The sequence below is a fragment of the Camponotus vicinus genome, unplaced genomic scaffold, assembly GCF_025532165.1.
Source record: "Camponotus vicinus isolate PSW18456_S1 unplaced genomic scaffold, iyCamVici1.0 SCAF_4, whole genome shotgun sequence".
NCBI lineage: Eukaryota > Metazoa > Arthropoda > Insecta > Hymenoptera > Formicidae > Camponotus > Camponotus vicinus.
The window spans coordinates 19,066,980-19,085,170 of record NW_028141976.1 but is presented as its reverse complement, the minus strand read 5'-3'; the positions used below and the strand labels follow the sequence as shown (position 1 = coordinate 19,085,170).

The window sequence follows — 18,191 nt, the reverse complement described above, 5'->3', positions numbered from 1 at the left end:
TGTTAGCTACATCATCGAAGTTGATATCCGACACGACTCTTGAGACCTCTCTCGAGTAAAGTCGCATAGAGTCCCACACCGACGACCCGTGCATTATGGCAACAATTACACATGAGATTGAACTTTAATAGCTTTGCATACAAATTTTGCCGAGTCTGCAAATCTGTTAGAGTTTCCACCACAGTATTTAAGTATATGTGATTCAACGAATTATTATGTTATATGAAGTATTATGCATTGTAACGCATAAATTTAGTTTCAATAAAATTTAATTTTTAAATGGATTTTAATGTAATTACAAATCAAAATAAACATTTTTCTACTAAAAAGAAGATCAGCAGTATATGTATATCAAAATATCGTTTCTTGCTATTATTTTCTTTCTATTATTTTGAATTTATTTATAATTTAATAATTATAATATAGAAAAATGTCATGACATAAAAATTTGTTAAATTTAAGAATTAAAAAATTAATAAAATCTTACTAAAATATCAAAAATATTTTATATAGAGGAGTATTAGTCTATCGCATATAATCATATATTCAATATTATAGTATATAAAAATATTAATAAAAAATAAAATTATAATAAAATATTTAGTATAGATAAAAAAATATTATTTCATAAATATCATTTCAAAATATCATTTCATAAATATTTAATTTGTAATTAAAATTTGAATAAAATGTTGGATTATATATGAATTATCTTATACACAATTATATATATACAGAGTGTTTTAGGCATGTACACCAATTTCTAACAGAAATTCCATTCCTATTTTTTAGTGATAACTACATTTGAACTCTAATAGCTTCTTCACTAGTTAGAATATTGAAAAGTTTTTGCAAACTTTGACAAAATGCTTTAAAATTATTGCCGCGCGAAATATGATACAGTGGCTTAAATGCTACAGAAGTAATACATTTTCTTTGGTTTGTACTATTGAAGAACTCGCGCATAATTAAAATGACTGATTTCGCAGATGCATAACGAGCTTGGTGCAAGAGTCACCACTGCCTGTCTACAGCTACACAGTCAAAATAGAGATGAAGAATATGTTCTGCCACCCGGTGCTGAGATAGGAACGCCAATATTCGAACTTTATTTGGCACTTCAAGATTTCGTAAAGTAAATTTCTTATTGCATCTCTATTAATATTTATTAATAGCACTTAATAATTACTTTTTAAAATAAGTGTTTATATGTAATTGTTTTTTTAACATAAAAAAAATTATCTTTGCATTATATATCTTGCATTTAAAAAATCATACAGTTTGATACAAAATATGATCGAATATAAAACTGGTCGTTTTTTCAGCATGAAGGAGAATTTACCACAATCGGACCATAAAACTTTGGCGATCTGCAAGTATTATGAATGGTTCAGACCGGCTGTCGACAAATGGCTGGATTTGGCGAAGCTCAAAGCAGTTCAAAGAGTACGAAGAGCCGCAGAACTCGATCGGATCTGCACTGGGGAATATTTCGTCAAACATTGCACATCGGCAATCGATGCCGTTGCGTGTTTTTATCAGGTACTTTTTATCACATTTCACTTCTTTTATTTATATATACTCATTATAATATAAATAACTGCAGTAATAATAACAATTATGATTCTGTTATAAAAATAATACATTAATAATTATACATCTTTTTCTTCTAATCGTAAAGATTAAAGAATTCTGGAAGAAATTAGCATGGCCAGATCTACCTGGATCTTATAATTTCGTGCTAAAAGTTGTCGATGTAAGTAATCATAATCTTATCTAATACATTTATCGCCTATCACTTTGCTGACAAAACTATTGTGTATAAAACTTTCTGTAATTTGCAAAATATACTTAAAATATATACTGAAATTTGATATATTTATAAAATTTTACTTTTGTATAAAACTTTTTTTCCATAAATTTTCTTAATACGAAAAAAGATCATATAAAAATTAAAAATATAATGTAATTATATATTTGCAAAATACAGAAAATATACTAATAATATCATAATTTATAAATTTTCCATAGGCAATTTGCAGTTCTGCGGCTTATTATGCAGAGATAACACATCAGAAGCTGGCAGATAGTGGATATTATGAGGAACATACACCGTATAAGACCACAGATGAGGTAATCGCTCAGGTAGAGATTGCTTCGCTTTAGTATACAGATAGTATAATTTCTGCTTTACAAAATAATTTTGCTAAGTAAATGTAAGACGCAGTTACAATTTTGCACGGCAAGCGAAGCATGATACAATATATATACAGCGCAAGTATACTTCTGCTAATGCATTAACTTATAAAAAGCATAAAAAAGCATATAAATAAAATATACATATATATATATACATACATATACATATATATATATATATATATATATATATATAGCGTGTAAGATGTAAGTATGTATACATTATTTTATAATAATCATTAATTATTTTTATTATAATATTATCTAATCTATTAGACTTCGAAATATAAAAGAATTTTCATATTTGTTCTTCTATTTTTTAGAGTGGTATATATAAAATATATAAAATATTCAAAATATAATACAAAATATAAAATGCAACAATAATATCAATTATTAACCCTTAGCGCTAACTAATATATATATGTACTATATTTCATTTTCAGATGTGTGTGGCTATCAATGGTCTTGAATACGTGAGAAGATGGTTGTTAACTTTGGGTGAAGAACTTCGCGTAGAACAAATTTTGACGGCTTTGGAGAATCAAGCAGGTGAATCCATTCGGATACAATGGCGGAATGCCTTAATAACACCGCTTGAACAAACCCCTGAACAAATGTTGCTTTTCATCAATCAAATAGTTTCGAGAATCGGAGCAAAGGTATACAAAAGAAAGAAAAATTAATATAAATATTATATAAATAAAAAAAATGTGTTATGTGTTATGCAATTTTAAATTGAGTTCTCTAAAACAATAATTCTTTAATACAATTATAATTTTTTATCTTATAGTTTGAGATATTATTATATTATATATACTATTATTTATATTCTATACATAATTAGTATCGCGATTTAAATCAATAATTCGTTACTTTTTCCAATAGATCAGCATGTACCTACAGTGTAATTATATTCTTATTTTTAAAATGTCACTGATAATTATAAATTATTATCGTGACAAAATCGCGACTGTTATCAATAATAATTAAATATCAACAGATTCTTATTAAAAAGTTATGCAATTATTATTTTTAATTAGTAATAGCCACGTACAGCATGAGAAGGAAATACATTTATAATAAAGAAATGAAGATCACTGATAGCTTTTTGATATTTAAAGTAATTTTTTCTTTCTTCTTTTATTTGATTTATAGATGAGACCACCTTTAAAGAAGGCGATGTTTCACTTAGCTTGGTCTCCCGACAGTCTACCGACTACGGAAGCGATAGCACCTCTCGTCGAATATCTAGATGTTCACTTGGTAGCACTCAATTCAGCTCTACTTGCCGCGAATTTTAACCGTATTCTGCAGGACATTTGGGAAGTAATCCTTAGCGAATTAAGCAGTCAAATGGATGGAAATGCCGAAGTAATTATGCTATAATAATTGTACATAACTTTTTTTTCATAGCAAAATCATATGATAAAAAATAATAAAAATTATTTTGACAATATCTGGTCATATTAAAAATTCTGTGAATTCACATACTTGTAAAAAATCTAAATGATAATAAAAAGAACATTATTTTATTTGCAGGATAAACCAGTGATGTTTTACGAAAGATTGCATAAAGCACTTGATTTATTAATTAAATTTTTTAATGCTGACGACAAGGGTTTACCTTTAGAAGTATTACGTCGTCAAAGTTTCATGAATGCAGAGGAGCGCCTTCAATATCACAAAATGGATACAACTTTCTTAATCGATCGATTTTATTACCAACGCCTTCAGGTATAATACAAAATATTAAAAATATCAATTAATAATTCAAGTATAATTAATTTTTTGATTTTTTAAATTTATAAAATGTATCTTGAAAAAATACAATTTTTCTTTAATATTTTTCATAAATACGTACAATATGAAATACACATAGCATAACATTTAAAGTTTTTACAGATTTATAATATTAATTATTAATTTTTTAGGACCAATACAACACAACTACCTGTGAATATGGAGTTCTAACAGTGCGAGCTTATTTGAATCACGATTCTCTTTGCGTTGAAGTAATAAATGCTAGAGATGTCATACCGTTAGACCCAAATGGATTCAGCGATCCTTTCGTTATAATCGAATTATTGCCACGACGAATGTTCGAGCATTGCGCCGAGCAGCAGACTAATGTCAAAAAGAGGACTCTAAATCCCATGTTTGACGAGTGTTTTGAATTGTGAGTATATCACATCACACTACATTTGATATTTTCTTTAACTCTAATAGTAACATCTTCAAAAAAATTTGTTAGTTAAAACTCTTGATATTATTATGTAACATGTTTTACTATTACTTTACTACTACTACATTATTTTACTATTTACTTCATATTAGATGATTGACAACAATGGAAAAGATATTTAATTTTAACGAATATACGTACTTTTTTTAAGTTCGGTAAATGTGGAGCAGTGTCGTGACTTTAACGCGATGATTCTTTTTACGGTGATGGATCACGATGTTCTTACGGCAAATGATTTCGCGGGTGAAGCTTTCCTGGGGCTTAGTACCATTCCTGGCGTTGCCGACACGAACACTAATATAGAAAATTTCCACGGCCTCAAGCATCAGGAATTACCACTTATGCATCAGAAAAATCGAAGTGAGTCAAATTTTACGAACAGTAGAACTTACAAAATTATGATTCTTGACTCTCTAAATTAATAACATTTTGATATAAATAAATTCTTAAATTTATAAATGTAACAATTTATATATCTTAAAGAGATATTATATATATATATATATATATATATATATACATAATTTACATAATACATAATTTATTTTAAATATTATTACATTAAAATGTTTTGATTGAATATTTTAAAATTAAATTACTCTTAACATTCGGAAATGTGATAATATATTTAAATATTATTGTGAAACATATATAATAATAATATTATTTAAATATTACTAATATCTTTCTTACTTATATTTTTCACATTATAGTTTCTAAAACGATGCTTTATTTATTTTCTTCGCAAAGTAATTCTATCTTTTGTTTCTAGATCATCCGATCCTTCAAATTCTGGAAACTCGAATCGGTGACAAAATGGCTCTCGATTTTGTAAAGAAGCAAAAACAACGATTTGCTGCGTAAGCACATTACGTGCCGAAAAAAGAGAAAAAGAAATTCGCGGTATTGCAATCGTCATCAAGACTTATAAACAAAAATTAAGAGTCAATGAGAAGATTGAAGAGAAAAAAAAAGAAAGAACTAAATCCATCCCTGGTATATCGTTGATTCTCACTCTCTCTCAAGCACTCTATCTTTCTCTGCCTATCTTTTTACCAGCCTTTATCCTAAAGATCCGTCAGATCTATTTCAGTGTAAATTGTGAATATAATCTGTGTTAATTCAAGAGAAAAAAAAAGAAAGAAAGGAAAGGCGCGGAAAAGAAGACCAAGAGAAATATATCAGAACTATTTTTGTGTCAAAAGAGAAGTGTAGAGAGTAAAGCTATGCAGCACGCGAAAAACCATCGATGTGACGTAGCTAAATGTTTAAAAGCCGTCTCGTCGGGTTCGACACCGGAGCAGCCGCAAAATTTTTTATTTTATATTTTATATAGAAAGGCCCGCGCAAAAATATTTAAGTACTTGCGCGTACTTATGTGATTTTTAGGAAAATAAACACACCAGTGTTCACATCATTCAAATAAACGAGACTTCCGTTTGCGGAAGGGCGACTCCACTTTCGTTTGTCGAGTATCAATTGTGAACAGAAATTGAAATTTTCATGATAGATATAAATATATATTATATAAGAGTATAATATGATGATTTTCTTTAAAATGAATTATTTTCACAAACAGTTTGTGTATAAGAAAGAAAGTCATCGAGACTGTTTATGGAGATTTCTATTTTGATTATGCAAAATTGATTCACGACAAAGCTGGGAGGAAAATACAATACTATCTTTTTATACTCTTCTCTTAAATTAGAAGATATATACATATATATACAAAATAATTAAATCATATATATTTCTTTCTTCGATGCAACACACAACGAATAATGACATTATTATATAACTTAGGGTATTGATTACACTAATCAAATCATTAAATATAAATAAAATATTAATAATATAAAATTAAAAGCACATTAAGATTTAATATATCTTCTTCTAAAAAAATATTTTTAATTATGTGTATTCATCAATCAAACTGAAATGAAATTGGTTTAATATATATTCTAATAATTAAACTTTAATTTATATATATTTAATTTCTAGTAATTTCAAAATGTACTTTCCTCCCTGAAGAGCAGCCGTACCGCCTTGGTGTCATTTCGACGGCACGGATCGAACCGAAAAAATCTATATATGATATTTTTCTTATTCTTATTGTTAGTCATTAACTAAAGCTTCTTTTTATCTTTTCACCATTCACATAATTCTATATCTCCTGGAAGACTAATGACAACTATTCTCGTTGAACGTACCTGCTTGTGCGACGAAAACAGAGACTCTTCTCTCAAATATTTTACTATATAATCTCTTCAGCATCGACAGAAAGAAACGAAATTCAAAAATGTTTCAAAGATATAAAATCTATTTTCGGACTAATTGTTAAAAATATAGTATAATTTTGGTTCGAAAATTTGTATATATTGCTCTGCACAAGATTTTTCTATTAATTTTATTTTCTATGTAGACTTTTCAACTTTTTGATGTAAAGTTGGCGAATTCTTCATGATTAACGTTAAAGTACGTATGCCGCCTATGAATAAAAGATTACGTTATTAAACAAGCAAAATTAATATTAAAACTTTTCAAAATGCAATTTTTTTTATTTACTCATTGAGCCAAATTTTAATTCAAAATATAAAGTATCAAATTATAATAGAAATATTTTACTTGTCTTATGAAATATGCCAAGCAGGTTCAATGAGATTTTTATTCGTTTTTGTAGCTTTTATTATTAATTTATTGAGTGGTCAAATAATGTATATTTATGTAAGAAACATAAATTTATGTAAGATCATAAATTTAACTTCATATTATATACCAACGATGTGAAATAAAATTGAAAATGTAGGCAAATCAATCTTGTAAAAAACGGAAATCAAAAAATGGGGCGGAAAGGCAAATAAGAAAGAATTCAGCCGAACGCACATACGTATACACACATGTCAATTTTTCTAATGCACGCATCCCGCGTGCGTGAACGCACTTTATTATGTAATTACATGAAAAAAAAAACGATAATTATAACGAGCGTCCTATGTAACACATTTCAATATTTCGCACGCCTTGTATGACAAAAGAGACCAGACAAAAAAGAAGCAAATAATGATGAAGAGCAACTCTCGAAGATTCGTCTGATCCTCGATATTTCGTGCATCGAATTTAATCGAACTCTACTGTATTTGCTTTTTCAACCTTTTTCAACCACCAAAACATATATATGATCTGTCTTGTATTGTGAGACGAATAAATTAATATAAATGTACATCTGAGTAATTAATAATCTTCTCTATTTATAAATTTATGATTATATATTATTAATTAAAAAATCTTAATAATACGTGATAATAAATATAAATACATTAATAAAATGTTTATAAGAGATGTAAGAATCATAAAAGATAAAATATGCTTTCAAAAAATTAGCCAGGTTCGAGCAACTCATGCGATGGACTGTCAGCTTTGACTGATTGAATCGAGATTGGATTTTCTTCTGTCCGTATTATAGGTTCACCATCAAGTTTCTCCAAACTTGGTAAACGCCGCGCAACCTCGATTCTCCATTGCTCTACCTAAACAAAAATAATTTTCTTCTCTCCTTTTTTAATTTAAAATCCAAATAATACATCATTATTTTTTAAAAATTATAAATGATGTTACATATGAGAATATTTTATTTTCAAAGATTTTTACTAAAGAATATATTAAGGAGTACCTCGTGATTTTCATACAATGGGTTCCCGACGAATACTAGATCTTGAAGATTTGGAAGTTCTTGTAATCTAGCAAATTCGTTCCATTCTCGCACTAAATTATTAGACATATAAAGGACACGAAGATTTTTCATTGCTTGAATGCCTTTCATTTTCTCGATGCAATTGTAAGAAATCCAAATTTCCACAAGAGTATCACCCAGAGCTTCAAAACCAGCGAAACCTTTGATTAAATTACGACCTAACGATATAATCTTTAAATTTTTTAAACTGCCAATGCCTAGAAGAACAAAATAAAATATATTTAAAGAATTAATTTAAATATTTATACTTAACGTTATATTTCTGCTTTGTTTTTTATTATTTCTACTTTATAATTAATATTATTATAATCTATCTATGTATCAATATTGAATATATATGTATTGAATTGCATAAGTCATATTACAATGACCAATAAAATATTATAAAATGTATATACATTTAAAATGTATATACATATTCAAAAACAAAATTAATAATTTAATATAATAATAAATGCAAAAGCACTTATTAAGTATGTCTTAACGATCGAATAATTATCACTCGATACCACATAGATTGTAATGGACAGTGATTAATTATCTCTAACAAGTAAACTGGTGATAACAATTGAAGATCTTAGTGCACGTCTCGCGTGATTCATTCGTATAATGACGTGAAATTTATAAACATATTTGCATTGTAATTGCATCATGTTATTAAGATAGCCGACTTAGATATGCATTATGCATTTGGTAATTGACAGTTCGAGTATACATCAATTCTAATGCGGCATATGAAATATGTATATTGAAATTTACATAAATCAATCAATTTATGAATAATCGTAGAATTAATCAATGCAACATAATAGTAAGAAATAAAAAAATAGTTTCAAGGATTATTTGTCTTTACACTTATGCATTACAAGTCTATCATTTTTTAATCATTCTTGAGGAAAATATACTACTGTGTGGTCAAAAAATATCGGGACTGATCCAATAAAAAGTAATTGAATTTTTACTCATCTAAATTTATTTCGTTCCTTTTAAAATAATCCCCTCCCACTGCAATACTTATGCCAACATTTTTTGAATCCTCGAAACATTTTTTACTCGATTTCAGATATAGCCTTCAAAACGCGCAGCGATTTCTTTTTATCGACTCAAAATGATGTCTATGAAGCGGTAATTAACCGAGAAAATAGGAAAAAGTCACACGCTATATTAAACGAATACGGAGCTTATAGAATGGTAATGTATGGTTGATTTTTTGGTCAAAAAATGACGAATAAGAACAGAAGTGTAAGCGGGATCATTATGTGGTGCTAAATTCATAAATTTTTTCGCCACAATTCCGGTCGTTTTCTGTGCACGAAACATTTCGAAGACGAAATTTTATGCAAATTTTTTGCTCAACAAAATTCGAAAATATTAAAAATCGCCAAGTATTGTTTTTCAATCACAAAACAATGGTTTATTTATAAACTAATAATGATAATAATTTATTAAAAATAACAAATATAATTATATACGTATATTTAAAGGAAAGTGTAACACATTTTTTACCTGCAATTTTTTCAATCATATTTGTCGATAGAGAGAGTTTCTCACAATTAGCCAAAACTGCTAATGCATTATCCATCTTTTCTATCGGTGGCCATTGAAAACTTAAAATTACTTCTGTCGCCGTAGCTGCTTCATGCTCGGTTTCCTCTTCCCATCGCCGTATAGCTTCTTTGCACGTGGTTGGCTTTGCAGATGCCATAAGTGAATGTAATAATATAATTTTCAGACATCGATAAAAACTTGCAAAAAATATCTAAAAATATATACTTTTTGGCGCGTAATAATCATTTAATATATTAAAAATATTTGTGCATGATCGTACATTTTTGTATATTCATATGATAATATATTAATAAAGTTCACATTGACACACATGCAACTCTCTTTTATATATTATATGTATATTAATATATATATATATATATATATATATATATATATATATATATATACAGGGTGACCCATTTTAACTTAGGCAGCCAAATAACTCGAAAAATAAGCAAGATAGAGAAAAATGTTTTAGACAAAAGTTGTATGGTTTCGAGGGGGCCATAAGATGGTATCATTGGTTTGACCTTGAAGAGTCATTTGAAGGTCACGTGAAGGTCACTTCAATTTTTTTAAATGGAATACCCTATATATTTTTGTACATTCTTGTAGCTTATTTCGAGAGCTTTCCAAAACACTATAATTAAGTACCTTTCCGTTAAGTACTTTTTGAGTTATGATGCTTGAAATAATTTCTTAATTTTACATAAACCGTAAAATATCTTGTAAAATATTCATTTTTCGATTATCTTACCTTAATACTTTTATGTACAAAATAATGAGAGGAATCAATTGGTGTAAAGAAAACACATAGTTGTTTCGAAGAAAAAATATGTAATTTGCAATTAACAATTCCATATTTTTTCTTAAAAACAACTATGTGTTTTCTTTACACCAATTGATTCCTCTCATTATTTTGTACATAAAAGTATTAAGGTAAGATAATCGAAAAATGAATATTTTACAAGATATTTTACGGTTTATGTAAAATTAAGAAATTATTTCAAGCATCATAACTCAAAAAGTACTTAACGGAAAGGTACTTAATTATAGTGTTTTGGAAAGCTCTCGAAATAAGCTACAAGAATGTACAAAAATATATAGGGTATTCCATTTAAAAAAATTGAAATGACCTTCACGTGACCTTCAAATGACTCTTCAAGGTCAAACCAATGATACCATCTTATGGCCCCCTCGAAACCATACAACTTTTGTCTAAAACATTTTTCTCTATCTTGCTTATTTTTCGAGTTATTTGGCTGCCTAAGTTAAAATGGGTCACCCTGTATATATCTTATACGTATAAACTTTTTTCTTTCTCTCTCTTGCTTTCTCTTTTTTCTCTTACCTAGCGTATGTGTGTTTATATATAATTATTAATAAAACGGCGTTAGAAATGTTGAATTTTATATCTTTTTATATTGAAATAGGAATATTATACATCTCTCTTTGATAAAAACCCTCCATCAATAGGATGTACTTAGCGGGTGCATCCTTATGGATTTCTTAAGTACCACGACGTCCGTACGTTTCAGCGTTGATCACATTCATAAACGTGCATTATTACTAAAACTTGTTTTCCTTGGTCGCATGGCAATCTGCCACAGCTAACTCGTAATATGTGGCACCAGGCACCAGGTAAAATAATCAATGTGCAAAGCGCATGCGTCTGGCGCGAGTATTTATTAACAGAGCGTCGCGATATCAACGATTTACAATAGACATTTGATTCAGGAATAAATACAAACAAGCGTTGAAGAAAAACGTCAGAAGAGTGCATTTGATAACCGATAAAATGCATTAATTCCTCCGCGTCATTGAAGAATGTTAATAATAATTTAATAATGTTAATAATAATTGGAAGTGAAAATAATGGATCTTACGCTGATTCATATATAGAGATGGATATATAAATCAATTGATTTTCATTATGTGATTAAAATCTGTAGAATTATAAGGATCAAAAAATAGTATTAGTATTAAGCTACAATCTTAATATCATTGACATTATTGCGGATTGTTTAACAAATTTGCAAGTGATTTTTTATCAGAAAAAAACATTATTCTCCAATTCTTTTTAAATTTTTTTCCATTGTTTTCCTAAACGTTGGCAGTTTGAAAAATTTAAAGATTATATTGTTAGATCATAATATATATAAATAAATGTTTTATCGATGAAATCTTGAAGCTCTAGGTGATTTCTCAAGAAATTTTATATTTCTTGTAATTACGATTATTAAATATTTTGATAATTCAATTTTAAACTTTAAAATTAAAAAAATAATTAGACTTTGTTATTTTATTGTATTGATGCATTATATTGCTTCTTTTGACTTTAATCGATAATTTGATTTTCCAATTATTTTGATATTTCTTTCTCTCTTTACATTTTATTAAAAAAAAAACTGCAAGAATTAAGTCGAAATGAATCAGTAATCTACAGTTTAAATTGACAAACATGTGACTCTATAAATTTATATATTAATAAACACATGCATTTATATGAATAACATGATTGATGTGTTATGTGAAAATGTTCATACATCAGAATTACATAAATGAAATTTTCGAAATTCTTACTTATATCACGATATCGTGATATCGAATTGTTGCAGCAGAATTTTTCTCAGCATTTTATTAACCAAAGGACTGGCAGTATTGTCACGTCACGTATTACAACGAATAGACACAATGACAACTTTAATACTAAATTACATCCACACACAGTTTTTAGAAAACGCTAATGACATGAATCAGGAAATTCAGCTGCGTAACTTTAATTGCAAGATCTTGCTTGGAAGAGAAATTGCTTGACACTTTATATATATCACGTTTTCATGAACTTAAAATGGAAATTTAAAATAAAATCGATTTTATATACTTTGAAAGAAAAGTTACGCTCACCGAGTATATAATGCTGCGCGATCTCGCAGGTAACATGATAAATTAACAACAAATAAGTAATATAATATGTATAATAATAGACTATACAGTTCGATATTCGTGGGGCTTACACCGAGTTAGCTTAAATTACAAAAATACGCAAAGGCACTTGATAAGAATCTTTGATTTCTCATTAACATACATCTGGAGATAAGTACTTAAATTCACACAGCGTATTTGTCATAACTCGCGCTTAACGGTTGATTAATTGAATAACGATGATGGCGACGATAACGAAGAATACCGGATAAAACTTCTTAATTTTTATTGAGTTCATCAAAAGTTAAAACACTTCAAAATGTTTGTATAAGGAGAGAAAGGAAGTTTATTACAATTCACTACTGTAATCCGAAACGTTAATTTCTCGTATACATAGTTAAGGGACGATGAAATATTTACACACAAGAAGGGCAAAGTTGCACGTCGTTGATGCATTGTTCCCATCATGTAAACGCCATTCTGTGAGTTTATATATTCATATAATTCGGATATACAGGCATAGAAATCGCAGAAAATAGACAACTTTTGTAGATACTCTTCCCTCTTTCTCTTTAAAGATCCAAAAAGAATATTTCTCTTCAGAAGCCTACAATTTACGTATGTTACTACAGAATACTCTCGTTCCTTCTCGTAAAACGCGCGAGTAAAACATGAAATACGATAAATTTTATCTCCACTGCGATATAATGTTGCGCATAAAATGCCACAATATCAAATTACATATTATTTGCTATATTAATACTCAGTATAAAATAATTTATATAAATAATACAATTAATAAAATATTCGACTAAGGAATTGATCGAATCAGACCTCGCACACAAATTGTTAATTAAAAATTATTTGATATGCAGTTGTAATATACGATTCTTAACATATCTTTGATATCAAAATACATAATCAAATGTTTACTTTATAAAATACAAGTGAAACCTTAAAGGAATCTTACACAATGTATAGATTCACTTTATCAATAACATAACAAGTATTTTAGTTTTAACATATAGTAGCTAATTTTTATACACTATGTTTTTCTTAACTATAGCAAATGTATATAAATGTTAAATGGCAAAGTAACTTTTCTGTATAAAACTTTATTAGCATATAGAGCACAAAGTTGGCCGCAACGCAATAACGAAAGTCATTGCACAGGAAGTCCATTGGAATATGAGAAATTAATAACATTCGCGATACAAATCAATTTAACAATGTAAGAATAGCAATTATTTTATTTATACAACAACATAATGCCGTCATATAGTAGAATCGACAATCGTTAACAGGAGATTAAGAGAATACACGTGTGTATATTTATATAGAACATGCTTGCGAAATATACATGTACACGTAAAATTTTCGTACATATACATGTACTAAATATAAAGATTAAGTATATAATTGGTCTTATTATATAACAAGATTGTAAATTTAACTGTGATTCTAGTTCACGTCATGGTCCAGTTTAATTCTCTCTTATCGTCATGATTGATTTGAACTTTTGATTGCATTATGAGAGCTACTAATTTCAGCAATGCGATATATAAATGCTTTTTCTTTACTCATCATAGATTAATTCTTTTCGTTAGAATACTAACGAAAAATGTATAATAAATTTTTTTTATATTTTATAAACTCTTTGTTCATCCGATAATTATATTCATTTATTCCGATAATTATATAATTATATTCATTTTGGTCCTCGGACCGTTTGTTCTCCCTATAGAATAACAAAATACTCTCGTACACCATTATGAAAACATCACGTTTGATTCAAAATCTTAAACTACATTTTGTTGAGTCATATTCGTTCTATACATTCAGACTACATTCTCACAATTCTTACTTTGTCTTCCCTGACACGTAGAAATTCCTTCAGTTCTTAAAAACTTTGTGAATGTTAATAGAATTTCCTTCGAGAAAAAAATTCCAGAAATTATGCGCGTCGTACTTACGTACTAATAAAACAGAAATCGGAAACACAGAAATTCGATTCCTGCAATTTCTTATCGCTATGATTTAAAGTACGTGAAGATTCTCGCAATTCTTGAACTTACTATCTTCTTTGCCGAACAGCCAGGTCAGCATTTGTCTGGCTTTCATGCTAGCGCGCACGACACCTCTGGATTTGTACCAGTGGCCACTGCCTTCGCTGCCGCCACTGCTGTTTCGGTGTTCCTGGTTTCCTTGTACCACTTTCAAACGAATCTGATTGAGTATACCGACCAAAAGCTCGTCGACGTTATGATTAATGCCTACTGACACTTCGATGAATTTTGCACGGTAGGTGCAAGCCAAACATTTCCCATCTATAATGCATAATTCAGATATTTAAAATGAAAAATTATAGTTGAAATAGAAAAGTATTTAAAAGAGTATCCCGCATTTCTAATACGGAGAATTTAAAATAATCTCGTGTTTTAAATTAAATGATAAAAACAATACTTCGTTTGCAGATAAAATACAACATAGATAAACTAAAATAGAATCTTATCTTTATAAATCTATTGTAGAATTTTTAATTTTAACTTTTTAAGAATTTTTTTTAATTTTAATTTTTTAATAATTTTAATAATAATAAATCTTATTTTATAATAAATTGACAAGAAACAGGAAAGAGTTTTACGTTGATAAATGGAATAAAAAAATATTTTGAAATAAATATATACGTCACAGATAAACACAATGATCTTATTTTTATCTTAAGATCTTAAAATTTTTATCTGATGTAACATATATTAATCGTTCAATTTTATAAAATATCATAAAATCATCTAATCATGAAAAAATGTATGTGTAAAAAAGAAAAGTGTTCTGCTTCTTACCCTGGGATGAAACCACTCTAGAACGAACCAAATCGACCTTGTTTCCGACCAGAATAGCCGGTCTACCACGAAGAAGATCTTGATCGTGAAGTCGAGCGAGATATTCCTCGGCTCTTTGAAAGGATGCCTTGTCTATCACCGAATACATTACAACGAAGGCGTCCGGCAATGGCATTTTTTCCAATTCGGTCTGCAATATAAAATTTATCAACTCAATCAAGAATCAAATTTATCGAATTAAAAGAAAATTCTAAATTTTCTGTTTACATTTGTCTGCTTTAGGAAATAAGATAAGAAGTGAAAATTTGCTGGAAATCGTTAATTAAGATTTAAATAGGATTTCATTAAGATTTAAAATGCAATCTATAAAAATTCTTCTTTCTCTCTGTTAATTTGATTTAGTCTTATCATTTGTTTTATTGTTTTGTTTTTTTATTTTTTTTCTTAATACTATAATTCTTAATTTATTCAAATAAATAAATATAAATTTATATTTATATTCATAACATAGCATTGCAGCCTTAATAGATGCTACTAATTTTTAATTTTAAATTTATATATGTGACAAAAATATATTATAGATCTATATATCTATATATCTATATATTATAGATCTTTTTACTGCTTCAATATTATATTATACTTTTAGATTTTAAGATGTATATTTTTATGTATGGTAAATACAGAGATGGTTCCTCACCTTTGGATTAGCAATGTTTAAAAATTTAAGTTCACTTTCTTCTCCGTTTAGCATTACAAAAACGGATTGTTCACTCGGCACATCTGCAATAAAAATAAAAAGCAATAAATATCTTTGAATGCTTTTAGAGAAAATTTTCAATACTGTATAATGCCTAAAGAAAGATAAAGATACCGTTTGTGTGTATGTGTGTTTAAGCAAATATTATATATCTCTATTAAAAATTAAGCCACTATAAACTCTAATATTAAAGAAGAAGCTTATAACAAAAGAGTTATATTTTATTTCCTAACAAATAATTTAGTAATATAATATTCTTTTTTCTTCAGTATAATATCAATAAATCCTCTCTTTATTAAATGTTCAAGTAATTAAATTTACTTTTCTCTTATTCTCTTTCTCTCTCTTTATTTAATATATAATATTATTATAATATATAATACATTGATTATATGATACAAAGCTTTATTATTATCTTTAATTATTATCTTTATCGCAATATGCTACTTTATTTATGGACGAGAGAAAGAAGGGCAAAAAAATAAAAATCACCAAGCTTTGTCGATTCATTTATTTCTTCCATCTCTTTCTCTCTTTTTCTCTCGAAATGAAATCAATAATAAAAAAATAATCAAAGCTGCGAATAAACCAGTTTCCGGAGAGAAACTATCAGAGAATAAACGTCCTCGCGAACACGTGACAAAAGAGAGGACCAACGTAATCTTATGCTTCTAAATGCGTTTTACGGCTTCACTTGTCAAGAGCATCACCGATTGATTTTAGCCTGCTGACGAAACATCGTCAATGACGTCAGAGAATCGTTCTGGTGTCGTTGTCCTAACCGATTTTTTGTCGACTCAACGAGTCTCGCATTTCTAGAGATGCAGTCCGCGGCAGTCAATGGGTATCAATAATGGACATTTCTGTCAAGTACAGGCGCCAAAAACATAGAGTAAAGAACCGAGCACAAAAGTATATAGCTATATAAATACTAAGACTTGTTTTATTTTTGTTTTTTAAAAATATAGTATTCGTATATGTATATGCGTAGAATTATATATTATAATAAAATTTTCTTTTAATTCTATTTATATATTACACAGTACATAACACCTAATTTTAATGATATAAAATAATGATAATAAATATAATTAAATCCCAATACTGTTGTATTAAATTTTAAATCTAATAATTTGTTGTTATCACATTAACACGCATTCATCCATATAAAAAATAGTTACTCGTATGCTAACACATTTTTTTCTGTACGCTTTTATATTTATACGTAAAATATTTATCTGTCATTTGTTTTTTCTCCCGTCCAATTTTCTGGTTTGTTTCTCTTTCTATTGCAAATATTATCATGCAAAATATACAAGCAAAAGTTATACGCATATAAAAAAAGAAGACGCATATTACATTGCTCGGAATTAAAAGAACTTGAATTTATCATTTAGCTTTCATCATACAAGCAATTCGAAATGTGTCATTATAATATTAATTTACAGTATTACATTATAAAATATAAATTTAGTATTTAAACAAAGAAAACTTTAATTAAAATTTGATAAATACAAATTATTATATAATTCGCATCAATTCGATGCGATAGATTTACCCTTTATAAAAATTTTCCGTAATATATTTATCTTTTATTTTCTGCCTTATAAATATCAACATAATTCGATATCAATTCAAAATTTAAATGCAAAATACGTTGCTTTTGTTAAATTAAATAGAAATATGCAAGTAGTAAAATAAATAAGGAATTACATATTTGCATCCTATAAAACGCAATTTTTCTGCAGCTAGCGCAAATAAAGAGAATAAACATTATAAATAATAAATGAATAGAATTTACGTTATAAATAATATCAACTTCTGAAAAGGGGAAAACATAACGTATGTAACAATTTTTTTTTTTAAATAATAATGTAAATTAAATAAAATTTTTTTCCAAATTTTTAATTATTCATT

The 18,191-nt window shown here is 27.8% G+C and overlaps 3 protein-coding genes across 11 annotated transcripts in view; 1 reads left to right on the top strand and 2 right to left on the bottom strand.

Annotated features, from left to right (window-relative positions):
* The window catches only part of Unc-13-4a (BAI1 associated protein 3), a 101,366-nt gene extending 93,702 nt beyond the window's left edge, over positions 1–7,664 (top strand). For 2 of the 4 annotated variants that reach the window (XM_083097878.1, XM_083097876.1), the window contains 10 exons: positions 990–1,135; positions 1,326–1,542; positions 1,682–1,756; positions 2,032–2,145; positions 2,646–2,861; positions 3,358–3,573; positions 3,742–3,936; positions 4,134–4,378; positions 4,596–4,804; positions 5,217–7,664. In XM_083097878.1, coding sequence (XP_082954004.1) covers positions 990–1,135; positions 1,326–1,542; positions 1,682–1,756; positions 2,032–2,145; positions 2,646–2,861; positions 3,358–3,573; positions 3,742–3,936; positions 4,134–4,378; positions 4,596–4,804; positions 5,217–5,308 — 1,725 coding nt within the window. In that variant the 3' untranslated portion in view covers positions 5,309–7,664. The remainder of the gene's footprint in view (positions 1–989; positions 1,136–1,325; positions 1,543–1,681; positions 1,757–2,031; positions 2,146–2,645; positions 2,862–3,357; positions 3,574–3,741; positions 3,937–4,133; positions 4,379–4,595; positions 4,805–5,216) is intronic. The other 2 variants (XR_014438639.1, XM_083097877.1) reach the window with 2 other exon arrangements.
* On the bottom strand, positions 7,149–11,575 carry LOC145970867 (dynein axonemal light chain 1). 4 transcript variants are annotated; one of them, XM_083097894.1, is made up of 4 exons: positions 11,098–11,575; positions 9,702–9,954; positions 8,115–8,392; positions 7,149–7,971 (listed from the first exon to the last, which is right to left on the bottom strand). In XM_083097894.1, exons 2-4 carry the CDS (start codon positions 9,898–9,900, stop codon positions 7,822–7,824), a joined length of 627 nt encoding a protein of 208 aa, XP_082954020.1. In that variant the 5' UTR covers positions 9,901–9,954; positions 11,098–11,575; the 3' UTR covers positions 7,149–7,821. The 4 variants fall into 4 exon arrangements, with proteins under 4 accessions (XP_082954020.1, XP_082954022.1, XP_082954023.1 ...); XM_083097896.1 differs by having other exon boundaries at positions 9,702–9,885; XM_083097897.1 differs by having other exon boundaries at positions 9,702–9,885; positions 11,264–11,575.
* Positions 11,576–12,073: 498 nt separating this feature from the next.
* The window catches only part of Rgk3 (Rad, Gem/Kir family member 3), a 45,222-nt gene continuing 39,104 nt past the window's right edge, over positions 12,074–18,191 (bottom strand). For all 3 annotated transcript variants that reach the window (XM_083096927.1, XM_083096928.1, XM_083096929.1), the window contains exons 5-7: positions 16,215–16,297; positions 15,515–15,704; positions 12,074–14,998 (exon numbers count right to left, since the gene is read on the bottom strand). In XM_083096927.1, the coding sequence (XP_082953053.1) occupies positions 14,709–14,998; positions 15,515–15,704; positions 16,215–16,297 (563 nt within the window). In that variant the 3' untranslated portion in view covers positions 12,074–14,708. The remainder of the gene's footprint in view (positions 14,999–15,514; positions 15,705–16,214; positions 16,298–18,191) is intronic.

Coding starts and splice junctions, on each gene's coding strand:
- LOC145970867 (XM_083097894.1), bottom strand. CDS start 9,900: ATGGCATCTGCAAAGCCAACCACGTGCAAAGAAGCTATACGGCGATGG. Junction 8,393..9,701: donor TATGATTGAAAAAATTGCAG/GTAAAAAATGTG, acceptor TTGTTCTTCTAG/GCATTGGCAGTTTAAAAAAT. Junction 7,972..8,114: donor CATTGTATGAAAATCACGAG/GTACTCCTTAAT, acceptor ATTTTTGTTTAG/GTAGAGCAATGGAGAATCGA.